This window comes from Polyergus mexicanus, unplaced genomic scaffold (genome assembly GCF_030449975.1).
Source record: "Polyergus mexicanus isolate NDT 795.1 unplaced genomic scaffold, iyPolMexi1.0 SCAF_23, whole genome shotgun sequence".
NCBI classification, from domain to species: domain Eukaryota; kingdom Metazoa; phylum Arthropoda; class Insecta; order Hymenoptera; family Formicidae; genus Polyergus; species Polyergus mexicanus.
The window spans coordinates 3,634,503-3,654,614 of NW_027223343.1; the positions used below are offsets into that span (position 1 = coordinate 3,634,503).

Below are 20,112 nucleotides of genomic sequence, written 5' to 3' on the forward strand. Positions count from 1 at the left end.
AAATAAAAATGTTCATATTTATGAATTCTATGTGTACATTTTTGTATGCACATTAATGGACGGTCTATTCCAGGATTAAATATTTGGCCGAATTTGTCTTAATCTGCCCATTTTAAGACACAATGGATTTGTGAGATGTATATGTATCATGTATCAATAATATATTTTTAAATTAAACTTCAATTTATTATTTTCAAATATAACTTTTATTATATTTTTTAATATAATTTTAATAAATAATTATTTCTAATGTCAAATAATTTATAAACACAAATAATAAATAAGAATTTACTATTGAATTTATTATTATTGTAAATGCAAACTTTTATATATTAATAATTGTTTAAAAAAAAACATTAAAATTTTTTTCTGGTATTTGTCCTCTTATAGATACATGTTATATATATATTTGATAATTTACACAAATCCATTATCTCATAATTAAAACAGAAAACAATTTAAACTCACCGACCGGTGCAATGTGCAGGATTGCATAACAGCGTTACGCAGGCATAGTATAAGCGTTGATCTGCAAAATACACAAATATATCTATTTAATCTAAATTAAAACAAATGTTCAAACTATATTTAATAGTAAAAAGTAATTATTATTATTCTTAAAAAGTAATTATTTCGCGTGTAAAAATTTTCCTTTTATTACTAAGGGATGAATTATACTAATAAATTTTTTACAAACAATAATATATAAATAATAAATTGTTGCTTACTCTGTCATCCTGATGCCGATCCGGGCCTCTTCCACCCACCCTCTTATTTCACCATTATTGCTCCTTCGTATCACTCATTCGCGAAAATAATTTATTACAACGACACAGACACTCGCGAAAACAATTAATTACGATTATTGTTACTAACCACACCTGAATACAGCTAATGAGCGCGCTGCACTTTTCACGGTACTTCCTACTTTAATGCCAGAGAAAATAAGGCAGGAAAAGCGCGCGAAACTCTCGATACTCACGATCGCTCGCGATATCTCTAGAGAAACTTCGCATGCGCGTTAATAACAGAGATTTGACAACAATCGCAAATTATTAAAATATGACACCAATTAAGACTTATTCGTCAATTAAATGCGTCGCGATTCGGAAACGATCTATCCCGCTCTCGCGACCGTTACCAATTCCGGAATGACGTCACAGTTCACATTGGCAATATCGACGCCTCGATGCTTTTGCTTCACGCGAATAAATTCGAGCGAAATATTTACTTCTATAATTGTCGGCTTGATACATTTACGGAGTTGCTCAATCTTGTATGATAAATAATTGTATGTAATGATATTCGATAATCAGTCACCAAAGAATGATCCCGTAATATTTTCCGCAATCGCGTCTCGAAAATTATTCTATGGAGTGACTCGCGTCACTTGTCTATTTGTCGTCACGCGAATGACAATGTAACTGCGCGTGAACAATGATACCCCAAACGCCGGATTTATATGCCACGCAATCGAGAATTATTTAACTATAATACTAATTATGGCTTACCCACTAATTAAATGCGTCGCGATTCAGAATCGATCTGCCCCGCGCTCGCGACGTTTCGTTACCGACTCCGAAGTGAAGTTAGCAGCTTCACGTTGATTAGACCGGTTCTACAATAAATCGTATGTCGTTAATCGTAAGGAAATTGACCAATCACAGTCGATAACTCCATAAAAAATGGATTATGATTGGTCAATTTGCTTACGGCTAACGACATACGACTTATTGTAGAACCGGCCTTATGGCGGGAAAATTAGACAAGATGCATTCGAGAAATGGGGTGGATAATTTTCTTTCTCCTAATAAAGCGAAATATTTTTTAATAGTGAAGAGATACTGTACGTTACAAAAAAAAAAAAAAAATCGTATGCTCTCGCTTCCAATTCGTTTAAACCGATATTGACTGTAGTGAGGAACAGGAAATATAGTAATTGAACGATGATCAGAATAAAATGAAGCATCTTTTAAAAATCAAAATTATATTTGGGAATCAAATGGCTATTGCTATTGTGCATTACATGTATTATACAATGTGTTACAGTGTGGCGATTTTGTCTTTTACTTTTACTGAAACTTGAATTGTTAAAAAAAAACAACAAAAAAAACAAAAAAAAAACAAAAAAACCGTCCTTTTCGTTCGCGGTAATGTATCCTTGACTAAAATAGTTGAGAATGGCATTTACCATCACCATTTTTGAAATATTATAATACAAACATGAAACATAATGAGAAGAATGAACAATTTTATAGGACGTATGATAGTATTTGAATTGGCATCTAGTTCGCTTATCGCTTTGTTGATTTTACATAAAATCGAACATGTAAAATACTTGCGAGAGATAAATGAAGAAAGAGCGAGGAAAAGAGATAGACAAAACGTGCATTTTTATATAAAAAGCAGGTATATGTATGTATGTATGTACATCGATTTACGCAGAACATCCGACGTTATTTACGAGTTGCAGCTTAGATGGAAAATTAAAATTCGGAATATAGATGTTTTCGACACGTAGAGATCATCTATCTAATGTTACGAAACGATCTAGTTCACTGTGTATGTGTGTGTATTTGACGCGCGTTTACGAATAAATGTATATGTGATTGCAGTTAGTTTTCTTGTTTTTGTGATGCTTTCTTGAATGAGATACGTTCGAAAGACTCGTATCAGATAAATAATTATTCTCGAGCACCTCCGGTTTCCACAATGCTTTCTATGCAAAAAAATGTTTCTGATGAACAACGATTCGATAGAATATCCTATCCACTTCTATATACTTTTCCGTTTTGATAAATAAATCATCTTTGTGATCTAATTCTACACAAAATCAAAAAAAGAAAAGAAAGATATAAAATAACGAGGTATTGATTTCTTCATATGATATTCAGAATCTAAAAAGAATAATATATAATTAGAGAATTTTTTAACATTATTTTAAATAATTTGTAAGATTTATGATGTTTAACTGAATAGATTGAATCAATGTAAAAAATACATAACAAAGATAAATTATTAATATCAAATAGTATATTTGAAAATTACAAGTATTTGCAATAGAAAGGAAAGAATATTATGAAGAAATGTAAGTCACGAAGGAATTGTTCTTGCATTTGATCTCATCTAAATAAAACTGTATTATCCAAATAAAAAATCTTTGTTAGTCGAGTCGTTCCTATTATACACGCATGATGTGAGATGATGCCTATAAATTCTCTTGTGCAAAATAAATAACCGCTGATTGTAGCATGATGTGTTATTATGACTGTAATTCTTGGCGAACGATATCTCTACGCGACGATAACCAGATTGCACTAAACAATAGCTCGCTTATGAGCGCCGCGTTCTTTCACGTGTCTATGAACTCGGTTTTGATCTTTTTCTCCTCCACCAGCTTAACGTCCGTTACATGCAAGTTGTGCTCACTCTTCGCGGCGAACTTGATGACAGCTTGCGTCGATACTTGAGTGGTGTGTCGCAGGTCCAAGCGTTTAAGTGCCTTACATCTCGCCAAATGATCGAGAGTCGTTTCGGTGAGTAATTTGCAGTTCGCCAGGTTTAATGATGCCAGGTTTGGCAACGATGTCAATTGCGCTACGCCAGAATCAGTGAGTCTACCGATTGAAGAAAGATCCAGGGTCTCGAGATCCAACAAATGCTGAATTATGTATTTCACTCCTCGATCCGTGAGATCGCATCCAGCCAAAGACAGATTTTTGAGATGCTTTAATCGCGATGTCTTATCGATGAGACCGGGTCTCGAGTCCGTCGGTGAATCTAAGACCTCTTGCAGAACAGCATCATTCAGATAGGTAACGTAACTCAAGTTAAGTGTTTCTAAAGGTGGACAGCTGCAGCTTTTCAGAGCGCGAATACCGGACCAAGTGCAGCCCTGAAGGGATAATGTTCGTAACTGCGGTAATCTACTCAACAGCCAAGCTAATTGCATCTTATTGATCTTGGTCCAGTCAAGCGAAAGACTCTCAGGTTGCCGTCGGATAATGGCGGTCAAGTGTATGGACCTTAGGTTATAGTGCGACATGTTGATTTTCTTCCATAGACCGGGATCTATACTATATCTCGCCCAAGTACGGCAAACCAAGGCACAATTAAACAGATCCTTTATGTCGAGAAATCGAAATACCGCAAGCATTGCTGTTTTGTTGAACACTGAATTCTGTTGCTTTGACTCGCTATCCGTTTCCTGGATAGATAGCGGTGGCGCCGGCGCCGGCGCTGGCCTGACTACTACGTGCGCCTTCACTAGAGATCTACTACTCGAAGCGATCAACTGCATAGCCAGCTGAATGCGCTGCTGAGTCATTTTCTGCTCACCTTCGGCTGGCTCTCCAGGCGAATCGTTCCATGCCTGAAGAAAACGAACCAACACGAACGCAAAATTTATACAGGAGCGCCCTATATAACGCAACTAGAGATATATCTTGAGATCTAGTTACGTGAAAATGTATAAAAATTATTGTATTAAAGATATAAGACATTTCATTAATCAAAGATCTCCCTATATATTTTCATAAAATTAATTTACCTCGGTGGGGTCAGGCCTTGATCGTTTACTCGGTGTCATAGCCCGTTCAGAATCTGTAGAAGGGGCTGAAGAAGCTGCGCTGGATACTGATAATTTTCGTGCGCGAGCCTTCGGCTGACGCGGTCGATAATCTAAGTTTCGACCTCGCTCGCAACATTGGGGACACTCCCAACTGTTTGGCAAATCATCATTCACTGTTATTTCTTCCGAATCCAAACCTATACATTCTGGATGCACGATGTCGAAACACATCGAACACTCCATTAAATTAGATGGTGCCGTGGGAACAGGTTTACCTGTAATTATAAACATTTGATCTAGAAATATATTATTTGTTGTCATAATATAATAAATAATATATTTAATTGGTTGCAAATCGTACATACCCATTAATGGCGCCGGTGGTTGTTTCCAGCCATCCAACTGACAGACTTTACAAGCTGACGTAACAGGCAGCATAGGCCTCAGGCACTGGCGCATTAAACATGTTTGTTTGGCACGCCCACTACCTCCGAATTTCACCATATCTTGGCAATAAACGCATTCACGACAATCTTGTCTAGTGCATGCTTCGCATTTCTTGCATCTAGTACGTCTCCTGCGCGGAAACGCTCTCTCGGATTTCTCCGAATGATGCCTTTGCATCTTTACAAAACCTTTTCTGGTTACTCTCATGCGTTCCTACAAGAGTAACGAGATTAAAGACATATTCAAACAATATGCATTATTCATATGCACATTATTTATTTCTATTATGTATAATAAATAATAGACACCCTATCTGCGATAGTTAAGGGTGGCGGTGGCGGCAATACAGGATTACCCGTCACGGCCGCTTCCGGATTATCGTTCCTATGCTGTTCTACCAAACATCGAACGTCGTGAATAAGAGCAACGGGGTCGCGTATCAATTCCGGGACGTTTTTCTTCGTCGACGGCAATGAATGCAGATACATAACTATTGCTTTCAAACCATGCAATTCAAACGGCGTTATATGTATATGCTGATGCTGTTGTGGAACCGAATGCTGCCGCTGCGATTCGGATATTTCCAAATGAGTCCTACCCAAAAGTACGTGCACGTATCTTTCAAGAACATACCTGTAAAAATATATAATTGTTTGCGATAACACACATTACATTTAATAATATATATGTATATAAAATTGATTCTTACCATAACATTTCTGTGAAGAATGGATACCGAAATTTCTGTGGTACTTTTGTGTGCTCTTCCACCTGCGCCACTTTCAATTGCTTCTCTATGCCAAAACTGTGGAGAAAGTTCCCACCAAAAACCAAAGAATCCTGAGGAGTATATACGGCGTGTATCCAACCAGTTGGTATGAACAGCGTCATACCAGCTGTCAGACTTATCCTGCCGCATCTATCTACCATATCACCGAAAAATACATCCGACTGTTTACCACTCAACACCCACTCTTGATAAAGAGCCAAGTTTTTCTCAGTTGGTGGAATCAGCCAAAATATTTTACCACCACGTAGAATATGATACCACACACTTGTACCACCAAAATCAACGTGAAAATCAGTATAACAACCTTTCACCGACATTAAACAGTACTTTTGCACTTTTGGATACATCATGTCTTCTAAAAGATTTGTAGATTCCACTTGAGCATCTTTCAAATGCCTTGGCCATACTACGTCTACCCAATCGACTTGTCGCACTAATGCAGGTGACTGTACATAATTCTCTAATTTGGTGTGACTAAACTCTAAGGAAATCACATTCAATAGACGCTCCTTGTTAGAATCCTCGTAATACTTTTGCCACTCCTTCATTGTCATATCTTCGTTCTTCTGAGTATTAACATCCATAACATCCAGTATTCTCTTAGAACCTATTGTATAAACATTATTAATCTGCCATATGTAATATTTTGTTTCCATACTTAAAACTCACCGACGCAAGTTCTCACATCATTGATGGAGAAATTGGAGCTGGGTACTCGTAGACCCAGCCCTGACTTCTCCTTAAACAACAGCGGTATCTGCAGACCATATTTCTGCAGATACATGAGATTCAGCTCCGGTCCAGTCATCTCACAAAAGAGTCCACTGAAGTTGTTCAGGTCGTACCTCTCGCATTCGATCTTCTCGTCGAGCTGAAAAGTTCTGCGTCCTTCGATTTCCTCGTCGCCTAAGGTCCAGTCATCGGTGTACAATTTTCTAGTTCTTTCCCGCTGTAAATGGAATCACGTAAGTAACGAGAAAAACATATCGCTCTCGAGCTGTTCGACATCGTCGACGCCGAAATTCGCGCGTGCTCTTTGTTTACCAATTGGCGCCTCTTCGGCAGCGGAGCGGACTCATCGGCCATTGCGGACACGCTGTCAGAAACGTATCACCGGAATATCATCGGACACTCGGTGGAGCGTCGACACGGCAAACACAAACAGGCACGAGCCAGTCTTTAATCGACTATACGCTCGTTTATTATTTACATGTCAAGCCTGACGCGCTAGTGACGTCGTGCACACACGTTCTTGGCCCGTATTCACTCTTCCAGCGAAATGACCACGCCATTTTACTGCCGGTCAGTACTGCCAACTGCATGCCCTCGCGCGCTTCAGGCTGTCGCCTGTCGCAGTGATCCTCGCGATTTTTTGCCCCGTACGTATATTTTTTGCCACATACCTATATTTCGTATCGCGTTGAATGACGAAGGTTTTAAAAGACGCAAGAAAAGAATTTTCTAGAGCTATGGACTTTACGCGACGCTTCAATTCGCAATGAATATTGTACTCTCATTCCATCGAATGTCAATATGTGTGTCAACGATTGCTCATAACTTTGAAAATGAATTGAGTCTCCGATTAATTCTTTCTAACTTTTTTAATTTTTTTTTTCATCATGTATAGAGAGAATTATACTAGAAAAAAGTTCCAAAGGTAAACCCTTTGTCGCAATATTGACGTAATTGTAAGTTGTAAAATTACGGATTGCTGAAACATTTTTAAATATCACTATATTGCGCGCGCCCAGTGTGTATTCGCCGTATCGCGCTGACAGTCCGAGACGCGCGCATGCGCAGTCGCCATATTATTTCGCAACGCGCCGCATCCGATTGCGGTCAAAGTGTAGCAGCTCCGCGATTTTCATTGCGTTTTTCTTGTAAAAGTGGATACCGTGTAGAAATATGCATCGGGAGTGTCGAACAAAGTATCGGGCGATCGTTGTGTCGTGTTAATTAAAGCGGCCGATACATAATTAGTTATGTTTTTTCGTGTCGAAATGAGCGACCGTTTTTCGCGATGAGATGGATCGAACGAAGGGAAGCTGGCATCGATAAATCTCTAGCGCGCGGGGGGTGGTAAGTAAATTTGGAATGTAGATATGTATATATATTTTTATTTCCACAATTTACGAAATACTGTCTTATGTATAGCATAAGACAGTAAAACACATATATGTGTTTTATTTTGTCTCTATCAGATTATATTTTATATAATTAGCTTAATTTTCTTTAATACATTATCTCTGAAAGATTACACTTGATAGATACAAAATACTTTATCTATGGTATTGTACTTATTGATGATTGATAATTGCGTATATATTGCTTATATTATAGCTATATAATATATATATTATTATTTATATATATATATATACTATTGCTATTATTATTGTTTGTCATTGAAAAATTATTCAGTTGCTTTGAGACACTTTATATAAATTGTCTTATCTGTTTAAGAGTCCGTTAGAATTTTCGCGCTTATATATATATATATATGTATGCTCGTTCCTGTTGTACCGCGCATACGCGAAGAATTCTGTGTTCAACACAAAACCGATTCGGCCTACGCTCCAAAATTTTAATATGGCGACAACCATGGAAATCGATGACGACGAGTGTGATTTGCCAACCTCTAGCAGCGGGAAAGGCGAGAAGAAGCGTTTCGAAGTGAAGAAAGTAAGTAAAAACACATCAATAGATTGTACGAAATTGAGATTGTGCTCATGGTCGTCTTTCGGCATACAAATATAATTCCTAACCTTATTTCCGCTTTGTCACTCCTTGTATACATGTGTATTTATTAAATCTTTCACGTAATTAAATATGACTATTTCGTTTATTTTAGTGGAACGCAGTGGCGTTATGGGCTTGGGGTAAGAATTATGATCAATCATTAGTATTGTACAGGCCCCAAGGTATAGCGAAAGATCTCTAATACGTTGACTTTTAGATATTGTTGTGGACAACTGTGCTATATGTCGTAATCACATTATGGATCTCTGCATTGAATGCCAAGCAAACCAGGCATCTGCCACAAGCGAGGAGTGCACAGTGGCCTGGGGTGTATGCAATGTAGGTTTGACACTTTGATGTTAATACTATGAATCCTTTGAATTATCGTATAATTGTAGTTTTCTTTTCCAGCACGCTTTTCATTTCCATTGTATCTCACGTTGGTTGAAAACACGGCAAGTTTGTCCACTTGACAATCGTGAATGGGAATTTCAAAAGTAAGTAAATTTTTTATATGTAACAAAATTTTTAAATTTCATATAAGCATTTTATTTTATCGAGTATTTTATTTTACATAAAAATGTTTAAATTATAAATTTTATTTAAATAATAGATTTAGGTAGAATGTAAATAAACAATCTTGATCTATATACGTAAAATTTATATACTGACTATAATTTTCACATTACATCTAAAATAAATAATCATCAATATATCTAGACTGGTTGGTAATTTTGTTATCTTTCTTTACAGATATGGTCATTAATCAGACGTATTCAGCTGTGCAAAGTCAACCTTTTCAGCAAGTCACATTAAATATAATTTGTAATTGTATACTATAGAAAATTATTTTTTCACGTCGACAAATGTAATAAAGCAAAGAAAAACAAACGAAAGAAACACAAAAGAACATATGCACAGTCGAATTTATCACTTTTTTTATCATTAGGCAAAAATTTAATCGATAGCACACAAGTATATAATTAATTTCAAAGTTCATCGTATTTAATTTCTAATATATTGTATATTATACAACTTATTATACTAATAAGATTATAATAATAAATAAAGACTATAAAATATTTCTGATAATTTATTTACATTTGATCATTTAAAAAAATGGAAATTGTATATTAATAGTAATGTCTTGTTAAATTTCAAAATATTGCAAAACAAATTTTTCAATGCGATCTTTATTTAATACTCTTATTTAATATTTTTATTTAAAAAGAAACAGATATAATTGTTAGAACACATGTCAAACATTGTTAGAACACATTGTGATATTGGAGACTATTTATATTTTTTACTATGATAAGAATTTTTTAAACCGTAAACCTTGATTAATCCGATTATCCGATCTTTTAGAGATTTCATCTAGTAAAAGTTTCGTCCCGTTCTGTCGTAAGAATCGCCACGAAGTGAATGCGAAAGGAGTGTGAGGTGATAGCTATACTCTTTTCACCTCTGAATCGTATCCTTCCATTACACGTTCACCTTTATGTGATAATTTTAATTCTAAAATAAATCGATTTGAGAAGAATTTTTGTTAAACTTTTATATCTTTATAAAGTATTTTACATAATAAAATAATCCTCTGATTCTTTAATGATAATTTACTTCTTATGGTGTGCTTTCTATTTAAATGAAAAATATATTCCGCTTATATAATGTGGGCGTGCCTTAAGGTATATTAATAACAATGACATTTATTTAATATAGTTTGTTCTATATCTTTATTACGCTCAAGGCGATTCTGCAAATCCATGCCAGTGCGAATACGTTGCTCCTTAACGAGATATAATGGGCACCGTAGTTCGTGACGTCATGTCGTGAGGCCGATCGATCGTACGGAGATCATCTCTCGAATCCCTTTTTCAGTTCTAGGGCATTCAGCAGGAGGCTGGTATACGGGTAGGCAATACTTATCAGGCGGGCGGAACTGGAGATAGTTCCGGACGAGCCGGCTTCTAATCTGGGCATACAGCGAAAATTACATCTTCTCGCAGGAGAGCTGGGGAAGGAAGAGCCGGTCGACATCTGCCTAGAGAGAGCAACGGTAAGCTTCTTTCATCTCAATTCTTACTTTTCTGTCGTCTGACTTTAGATCCTTAGGCGCCTTATTCGGGGATTCGCGCGTGCTGGATAAAAACAAAAAGAGGGAAGGAGCGAGCAGTCTCTGCACACCTGTTCTGGAAAGTCTTATGAATAGTCAGGCGTGGGAAGAGGCTCGAGGGCGGGATCACGCTTGCACTCGAAGATAGTATCTAACAAGGAATCCGTAGGTGGTCCAGCCGGTCGGTTAATCCGATCACTAGATGGATTTTATATTAGTTTATGTCAGAGTTCAAAGTCATTTTTTAGCGTTCATAAGAACAGATGATAGATGGATTTCTTTGCGAGCAAGCTAGCCGGATGAAGCAATATGTTCAGAAGCGCTCCTTCGCGAAATTATTCTTTACAATTGATTCAACTATAGAGAATTGATTATAAATTGTTGGATGTGATAATGATGACGATAGAAAAATATATAGATAAAAGAAAAATAAAATAGTTACGTTTATATATGTGCAGGAGAAAAGCAATATTATTAATACATTTTAGTAAAAGACAAAACATTTCAATTCTCGTTGCATTCTCTCTCTCTCTCTCTCTCTCTCTCTCTCTCTCTCTCTCTCTTTCTCTTATCTGAGAAACGCGTATTATCACTATAAAATATAAAAAATCGCTAGTCTCGTCCATATTTTTCTTAACTGTATTATACGACATAGTAGAAGAATAATGTATTGATTAGATTTAGGTTTTGAAAATAGCACAGTTATACGAATTAAATTTGTTTGATTCGTAATAAAAGTCATGTTTTATATTACGGTGATATTAAAAGTTGTTCAAACATTCTCCATTTTTGAGTCATTCAGGACATTTATAATTATTACTTTTTAATTTAAATTCTCTTATTCTTTATAATAAATAACTATCAGACAGACAGACAGAGGCAAGAAATATAGGTACACATAAATATATATATTTATAAAATATATATGTTAAAAAAGTATTATATGTATATAATAATATATATTTTATAAATATTTATTACAATTTTTTTGCATTATACGTGTTTGGTAAAAAAAAAATTGACCAAAAAATTTATTATTGAAAAAACATTTACTATTTTGCGGACATTTCACACATACGCCTATACATACGCGCACGTACGTAAAGTAAAAGCGCGCACGTGTACAGTAAAGAAATTTTAAAAAATATATAAAGAAAATAAAAGATCGAGTGGTTTCGTAACAAACAAATCTGAGTTATTCTTGCTGCTTCCATTTTTAGTTGCTACGGGCGAAATTTGCAAATGCCAAAACACTTTGTCTAAGCGCAGTTAGAGCATGTCAAGAGTAATGCTCTCTGATGAGAGCGTCGATTTTTCAGTGTCGTGGATTTTGCTTGTCATAGCTCGTAGCGGCAGGTGCGTACATTCGCCCGTAATATTTACCTGGGAGCGCAAGAGATGGGATATAAATACGATTTTCGTCCTCGACGACAGCGAATGAGGGGCGATGGGGACAAGGAGAGTAAGATGAAGGGAAGGGAGAAAGATAGAGGGGGGGGAGGTGGTGGTAAGGTTGATAGAGAGAGTAGGTCGTCGGTGCGGAGGCGCGCGAGGGCCTCATTTCCGGCGGAAACAGAGGTTCCTCTCACACCCCCGATAAAAGTCGACCCGCGTTCTCCCTCGTTCTCTCATTCTTGTTTCAGTCCGACGGCGGTGGCGGCAAAGGCCAATCGAATTAAATACATTCCCGCGGAGGATCGTCCAATCCGAAGACGATGCCTCCGCGGTTTTTGTCCCGCCGTTCGTCCGCCTCGATACCGCAACCGTCATCCCTTTCTACTTCCCCTTAAATCTTAGTGTAAATCTACTTTCTGAAGGTAAATTTACTCTGCAAAGCTGGTTAAGGCTGTTAAGCTGTCGTCACTGCGCTACACCTGAAACTCGATTAGCTGAAATCCTTAGAATTTCATCCTTACTTATCGTAACGCACTACTGATACTTTTATCTTTGATATAATCTTGATCCTTACAAGCGATTTTCACACACGATATTTGACAAACAACAGTGTGAAACATTATACTGTAATCAAGTTCTGACTTAAAATTCTTTGGCTAATATATATATATAATATATATATATCAAATATTTTGACATTAAAAGCGTATTTTCGTACATTATATATTTACTATATAAATATAAGTTATTATATATATTTTAACGAGATATATAGAAGATTCCCAAATATTTTCTTCTGTCTCTTTTTAATGGCTTACCATGCTATTACCTTAAATTTTTTGAGCAAAATTTTAAACAGTTGAAAGTTAAAAAATTTTAAACAGTTAAAAATATATTTCTAATATTACGAGCTTTTGTTTCTCACAATTATTTCACAATGGTAATTCTTATTTTTATCGACTTTAATCTGATAAATTTATCGAATCGAGATTAACAAGATTATTTATAACGCTCACATTTTGACTTAATAACAAATAGAACCGACGGTCTTTCCAGTTATCCGTGTTATATTCGCCTTATTTTATTTGAGTAACCGCGATTATCGCTCCGCATGCGTGAAGAGGGTCAGGAATTTTTCAGCGCATTTTTCAACCCATTTTATGGGTTGTATTATTTAAAAAAGCGGTGTTCTTGGTAGAGAGAGAGAGAGAGAGAGAGCTGCGCGCGGAAGCCATCCATTATCCGTAGTCCCGATAAATCCCGCCGAGGTGTTCGAGCTCCTTGTGTTTGGCGGATATATCAAGGTTTTCTTCGCCTCGTCCCTCCTGCTAGGACGCGATCGCCGTCGACCTTTTCTACTTGTTTCCCTTCTCGTCGCGGACTTTCGAATCAGCCGAGATTTTGTCGATGCGATTCAGCGACGGATGAATGCATCGATAAATCGAGAGATTTCTTTCTCGAACGTTGACGACTGTCGCTTCCTAAAAAAAAAAAAAAAATAATGCATGCTATATTAGGCGAAATGATTAGATAATAAAAAGTGGAAAATAGATAAAAGGAGATAGGCATGCATTGTTAAATCTTATATCGAAACTTTGGGGAAAAAAAAAAAAACACGATATAGCTCGTTCGTAAAGAATATAACTTTTCATTTTACTTTGAAGACTTATTTTTACAAACTATAAATTACTGCTTCTCCGAAATCGGCGAAGTGCGCGTCCCTATTAAATGAAGGAAATTTAGTAGACGAGTCGGAGTCCAAGAGTAAACTTCAGAACTTTTGCAAATACTATCCTTTTTTTTTTTCCGCAGGGCTCGAAGGAGGCAGGACGGCTCGTGGAGATTAATTTTTGCGAATACAGCGGCGAGCCTGATTTGATTTAAATCTGTCCGAGCGTGTACCTAAATTGGTCCCCTGCGGGAGACGGCGCCGTTGTTTTATCCTCGCGACTTTTGCCAAGATTTCGCGTTTTCTCCCGGCATCGAGAGATTTTTCACACCGATATTACGCGATGGTGGTGGTGACTGACGAGGACACGGGTAGTTGTAGCAACGGTAAATCCTCGTTAGATCCGCGAGAAAAACAAAGGTGAAGGTGGACGCCTCTCAACCCTCTCGACCGACTCGGCGATATTCCTTCTCCTTCTCTCTCTTCGGCTTCTTCGGCGAAAAGGGTTGTTTGCCTCCTTGTGGCAAAATTGTGCGCTTTAAGGTTTTGTTATCTTCAGCTTTTCCCCGATTTTATATTCGGAAATATTATACAATATTGTTATGACATGTCGTGTCATTAATAAAAAAATGAGAAAAATCATGATTGTGTAAAATCTACTTTGCTATAGACATCGCCCCAATGAGCAAACAATATTTTTTAAATGTGTTTTTAATGTTTATTAATTATACATTGTACAATTGATTGTAAAAATAATATTTATTTAATGTTTATTATTAATTATTTATTTTACATGAAATATTCGTTCGAAATAGCAAATGTTAATATAAACATTTTTTAAAGAATAAAAGGGGATTACCCTAAATAATAGGGTAATCCCCTTTTAACCTATTATTTGAAAAACATTTTTAAAAACACTTTCAAAAATATTGTCTGCTCATTGGGGCAATATCATAAATGTCTTCAATTGTTATAAATTCGCATTTATATTAAAAAAATAATTCTTTCTTTTTCTCTTTAATCGTGATGCTAGAAAAGTCAAGCTAATTGCAGCATCTCGCAATTGAGATGTACGCATTTATCCAAACATATTTAATTCGCATTATTGTGTCAATTTGCGAGACAAGAATCTTAATAACCGCCTTAATAACAAGAATTCTATAAAGAACGGATATAAACGTGGATTGGAGAGATTTGAAAATTAAACGCTCATTTTTAAGTTGAAGAAATCAAGAACTCTCTCTCTCTCTCTCTCTCTCTCTCTTGTCAACTCGTGCATTTCATAAGCAACATAATATACATATAAGCTTTACACAGAAATTACCGTACCTAGATAGCTCATTCTCTCTCTCTCTCTCTCTCTCTCTCTCTCTCTTGAGAAAATAAAGAGTGAAAATTTTAATACAAGAATTTTGAAAATACAATTTATAAATAATTAAAGTTAACTTATATAAAAGTCTCAAATTCAAGTCTCCGACTCGAACTCAGGTTCAATTAATACATTTTTGTATACGATTATAATTGATTATTGATTTTTACAGCGGATGTGATTTTCATTACTTAATTGATTTTATATTTTTTCCTTATATATAAAAATTATATACATTATAATAATCAGTTGATAATGATAAATTGAGCAAATTTTAATTATTACACGCTATTATTTAAATTCTTTTTAATACCAATTCGTATGATTTATTAATTACTCTACTTAAAAAGGATTACAGAATATAATGTTTAAATTATTGTCAGAATAAAAATTATCTCTTTCTGTTTTTTTTTAACATATCGGAATAATATATTTGTGGAAATTAATTTATTATTATTTTTCTTTTTCCAATTTTTTTATATATTTTAAGAGAAGTGAAATTATATAAATTTAACAAATTAAGAAAATTGTATTAATTTGTCACATTTTTTCCGGCTATTTATCCTTATATAATCTACTTTTTATTTTTATTATAATTATTAATTTATTCAAAGTATACAATTTTTTTATTTTTTCTAAAAATTTGGAAAAAGATTATAATAATAAATATAAATTACTCATTATATATAATTATCTTTTTTGATCAAAACAAAGGTAAAAATTGTAGTTTTTAAATAAACATTAAACGTGTAATGTGCAATAATATAATTCATAAGATCGAAATTACTTGATATTAAAAAAGAACAGAATATTCGACATACATTATTTATTTATTGTACCTTAAATACTTCCATAGCGGCAACGGAAGAATATATAGGGTGGACCATTTTAATCAATCCACGCGAATATCTCGAAAACTGAGCCCAAATAATCGTTGAATACAAATAATTGTTAAAAAAAATACATTATGAATAATTGAATATTTTTTCTTGAAAACAATTTTTTTTTTTTTTTTTTTTTACGCTAATTGATTTATCTCAATATTCCGTACATAAAAGTATTACGGTAAGATTATCGAAAACTAAATATTTTACGAGATATTTTATTTTTTATATCAAAATATGTTAGATTAAGATATAAAGTAACTCGAAAAGTATTTAATGAAAAAATATTTTATCATAGTGTTTTGAAAAGCTCTCGAGATAAGCTACAAGAATATGCAATGGTCCTTCAGGATCAAGTCTATATTTTCATCACGTGGCCCCCTCCAAACCATGCAATTTTTGTTTGAAACATTCTTGTCTATCGGGCTCAGTTTTCGAGATATTCGCGTGGATTGATTAAAATGGTCCACCCTGTATACATGTATTATGTTGGCTGGTAAATACAACGCTCAGCGTTCATGTTTTGTATACTTCTTGTTTTTGTTATGATTGCCTTACTATTATTGCCACTAAATCGGACAATGAGTTTCAACAATTATATAAAGAAGTTTATATCTAAAGAAAGTTTTTTTTTTTTTTTTAAATTATGTAACATATTTATGTTATGTAACAGTTATGTAAAATACTTATTCAAAAATTAATAAAGCAGTTTATGTATATGTAATAATTATTTTTTAATATGATACTTATTGTTAGTTTGAGTTTATATAATTACAAGTTTAGAAATTATTCTCAAGTACAATTTACTTAAATATACAATTTTTATAAAAGTGTAATAAAAGTTCTCTGATAAGAAAAAATAATTATATATTTTATATACAATTAATTATTATTAAGAATTAATTATAAATAATTATCGAATGATAATGATGAACGTCTTTATGTAAATGAGGGATTAAATAAGTTTGAGTGAAACAATGAAAATTGGTTATTAATAATAAATATTATCATTATATCAACTGATTGTTATATATTATGTGTGTATTGCGCCTATAATTTTTACAAATAAAAAAAATCAGAGACTAAATCAACTAAAGAGCAAAAATCGATCTCGTCTAATTATAAAAATTAGTCACAAGTGACAAATCGATACGTTTCTACGTATAATTACAGATTTGAATGTGCGTAATTTACGCAATTGGTCAGTTTTAATTGCTAATAACTCAGTATTCACTGAGAGACCTTAGAAGTTTCATATCAGGATTTTCGACTCTAGTTAATCCTCAGAATTCGCTGTTGAAGCATGCGCGTTGGATTGTTGGACACTCTGTACGCGATATTCTTGACGGACGAGTTTCCGGGAGAGCACTCGATAGGCTAAGTAAATCAGAGGCCTTTGGCCAAGAGCGAGACTACCCTTTAACTCCCATACTAGCTTCGCTGTAGCCCCTGTCGTCCCTTACGTGATAACAGAAGTGGGGATGGCAGGGGGGCAACAAAGGGTCGGCTAAGAGCTCTTCATCGACCACTCCGTGCACCTTCCCCAACCTAGGAAGCATCACCTACTCTTTGGTTCTGTCGGTCTTGCTTGCTTGCTTGCTGGCTTGCTGCTTGCTTGCCCTATGACATGATTGCCACCGAAATGTGTTTACCGTAAACCGTATCAAACTGTTGAGGGTCGTCCCGCTTCAGCGCTGTAGCTGTCTATCTTTTTCGAGTACGTCGATAAAAGTACGTATTTCCATCAATTTTGTGGCCGCCATTTATGGCCATCGCGCAATCTTCCATCGTTTTCGCGAAGTAGATTTACGCGGAATCGACCATTCAATCAGATTTGTAAATATTTTCCGTCAGTGAGATACGTATAGATTATAATTTAGGGAAGAATGATTAAAATACTTTAAGTTGAGCGTTTTTTTAATATTAGTAATATATTTTTTCAACATATGCTAATAAAATTTTGTGTCTTGGTCGTTAATTTTTTATAAAATTTTCTCCAAATTAACACATTCTTTTTTACGCGAATTATTGTTAAGCTTAAAATGTGTGAAGAGAAATATAGGTAATATCTATGTATATGCAGAATAGATTTTTGAAACTTGAAACGAATTTTGATAGGATTGATTTTAGCACACAATTTCGATACACAATATTAGATTCAGTTACATAGCGCAATTTATAGTGTTACATAATTGGCAATTTAAATGCGCTTTAAGTAAATTCTGATCGTTATAAGCGCGCGAAATTAAGATTTTCATTTAATATTTCCATAATCTTACAATTTGATTTTATAATTTGTCTATAATATATATTATCTGTTGTACGCTACGCAAAAAAAAAAAAAAAAAAAAAAAAAAAAATACTTATCGTAATTATGGAGTTTTATAATTATTCATATCATTTCATTTTGTTGACATAAAGATTTTCTCTCTTTATCGGGAACAGTATCGGCGCAATTTTATCGCCATAAACTATTTCTTCGTTGCCGATCGATACGATACTACATCGCGGAGTTCACATCACTTTAGAATAATCGCGTTAGAATAATTTCCATGTGCGATGGTCGGACGACTTCGATTCTCGCAAACACATCGAACGAAACCAGCCCCCCTTTCCTCCCCTATCCCTCTCCCCCGTCGTTGACAAACACGGCTAAACACAGCGGCTACATCTCGATAAATATCGGCAACGCGTTCCGATAAATATCACGTTCGACTTCGATAAATATCGGGCGAATATGTGGTTAATCGACGCTTATCGGAATTAAAAGCTTATTGATTATCGGAATGTAATTCTCAGGGTGATGTCTATTCGCTTATTATTCTGTCTCTCTCTCTCTCTCTCTCTCTCTCTCTCTCTCTCTCTCTCTCTCTCTCTCTCTCTCCCTCTCTCTTTCTTTCTATGTATACCTCGGTTACGTTCTTGGCTTGCAAAAGGATAGCGGCAAATTATTTGTTCAAAGTAGCTGTTATCACGCGATCGAACTGAAATTAGCCGCATGATATTGGTAATAATTAGAGTGTATCGTTTACATTTGTATTATATGATCGTTGTGACGTACGATCGTTTTATCGCTGCCTTTGCGTTGTAATTTTTTTTACTAAAAATTAATCGAAATGATATATAATAATATATAATGTATTGCAAAAATATATCCAGTTCAAACTTAGATAAAAATAATTTGCTAACATGTAGAGAATTTTTTCTTTAGAATTTAATTATGTAATAATACCCTGAAAAGATTCTTTTTTTTTTGTAAAAGATTTATGAGGCGCCATAATTGTGGAAATAATATTTCACATTAAAATAAGAGAATTTTTTTGAATTGGGGAATTTTATAGGTTCAAAAGGAAATTTTAGGGATGTAAATAAATAATGATACATCTTTTGTACGATAAATATAATTAATATTCTCTAAAATTTTATTAGATTAGATTATGTCTTATAATTAAGATACAAATAACAATCTTAATAATGATGACAGTCAATCCTTTTATAATTAAAATGCGTATTTAATCAATTTAATTAAATCGATTACCATTATTTGGCATAGTTTTTTATTTTATATTAAGTTTCAGAATCACGTATACGTTGAGTCTTTCATTCTTATTTAATTGGTACAATTTCGCCTGTACACACAATTAATCGTGGGGATTCGCGTTGCTTCAAGTGCAGTGGAGCAAATTTCATGAGGGCGCGGCGTGGCTGGCTGACCCCAGATTCTTGCCGTTCAGGAATACGAAGTGCATCTGGGCCGCAACCAGAAGCAGCCTGATATCCGATATAATCGTTCTGAACAGGCCGGAAGCTATTTCCGCCCCAATTTGCAATCTAGTAAATACCAGTGAACCAGGACCAAATACCACCGCACCCAGTCTCAGACAAAAGCTGGCTAGTACATCTGCGAGAGTCTCATTGTTATCGTTTCGTTGCGAAACGTACCGCTGCACTCTCCCCGCGATACGGGAAGAGAGTCGTTAAATTGTTGCTGCTTTCTAAATCGCTTTACATTTTAAACTGTGAAATTCTCAGGCTGATTAAATGCAGACTTTAATTATACAAACGTTAACTATTATTCTTAGGATTGTTATTTGATTATCTGATTAATTAATACGGAAAAAATTCGGTATCAT

At 34.8% G+C, this 20,112-nt stretch overlaps 2 protein-coding genes, 1 long non-coding RNA gene and 1 pseudogene across 3 annotated transcripts in view; 1 reads left to right on the plus strand and 3 right to left on the minus strand.

Annotated features, from left to right (window-relative positions):
* Positions 1-1,676, minus strand: part of LOC138942638 (uncharacterized) — a 114,764-nt gene extending 113,088 nt beyond the window's left edge. The window contains exons 1-2 of the long non-coding RNA XR_011448350.1: positions 729-1,676; positions 469-529 (exon numbers count right to left, since the gene is read on the minus strand). This is a non-coding gene — a long non-coding RNA (uncharacterized lncRNA). The remainder of the gene's footprint in view (positions 1-468; positions 530-728) is intronic.
* Positions 1,677-1,963: 287 nt separating this feature from the next.
* LOC138942631 (jmjC domain-containing histone demethylation protein 1) lies at positions 1,964-6,896 on the minus strand. The gene is made up of 7 exons (XM_070312998.1): positions 6,852-6,896; positions 6,477-6,756; positions 5,727-6,414; positions 5,326-5,650; positions 4,936-5,230; positions 4,550-4,845; positions 1,964-4,372 (listed from the first exon to the last, which is right to left on the minus strand). Exons 1-7 carry the CDS (start codon positions 6,891-6,893, stop codon positions 3,353-3,355), a joined length of 2,946 nt encoding a protein of 981 aa, XP_070169099.1. The 5' UTR covers positions 6,894-6,896; the 3' UTR covers positions 1,964-3,352.
* A 1,460-nt stretch (positions 6,897-8,356) lies between these two features.
* Roc1a (Regulator of cullins 1a) lies at positions 8,357-9,601 on the plus strand. Its single transcript, XM_070313012.1, has 5 exons — positions 8,357-8,489; positions 8,659-8,686; positions 8,764-8,885; positions 8,958-9,043; positions 9,300-9,601. The coding sequence occupies exons 1-5, from the start codon at positions 8,397-8,399 to the stop codon at positions 9,310-9,312; spliced, it is 342 nt and encodes a 113-aa protein (XP_070169113.1). The 5' UTR covers positions 8,357-8,396; the 3' UTR covers positions 9,313-9,601.
* A 4,522-nt stretch (positions 9,602-14,123) lies between these two features.
* LOC138942797 (uncharacterized) lies at positions 14,124-17,742 on the minus strand (annotated as a pseudogene).
* Positions 17,743-20,112: the final 2,370 nt, after the last annotated feature.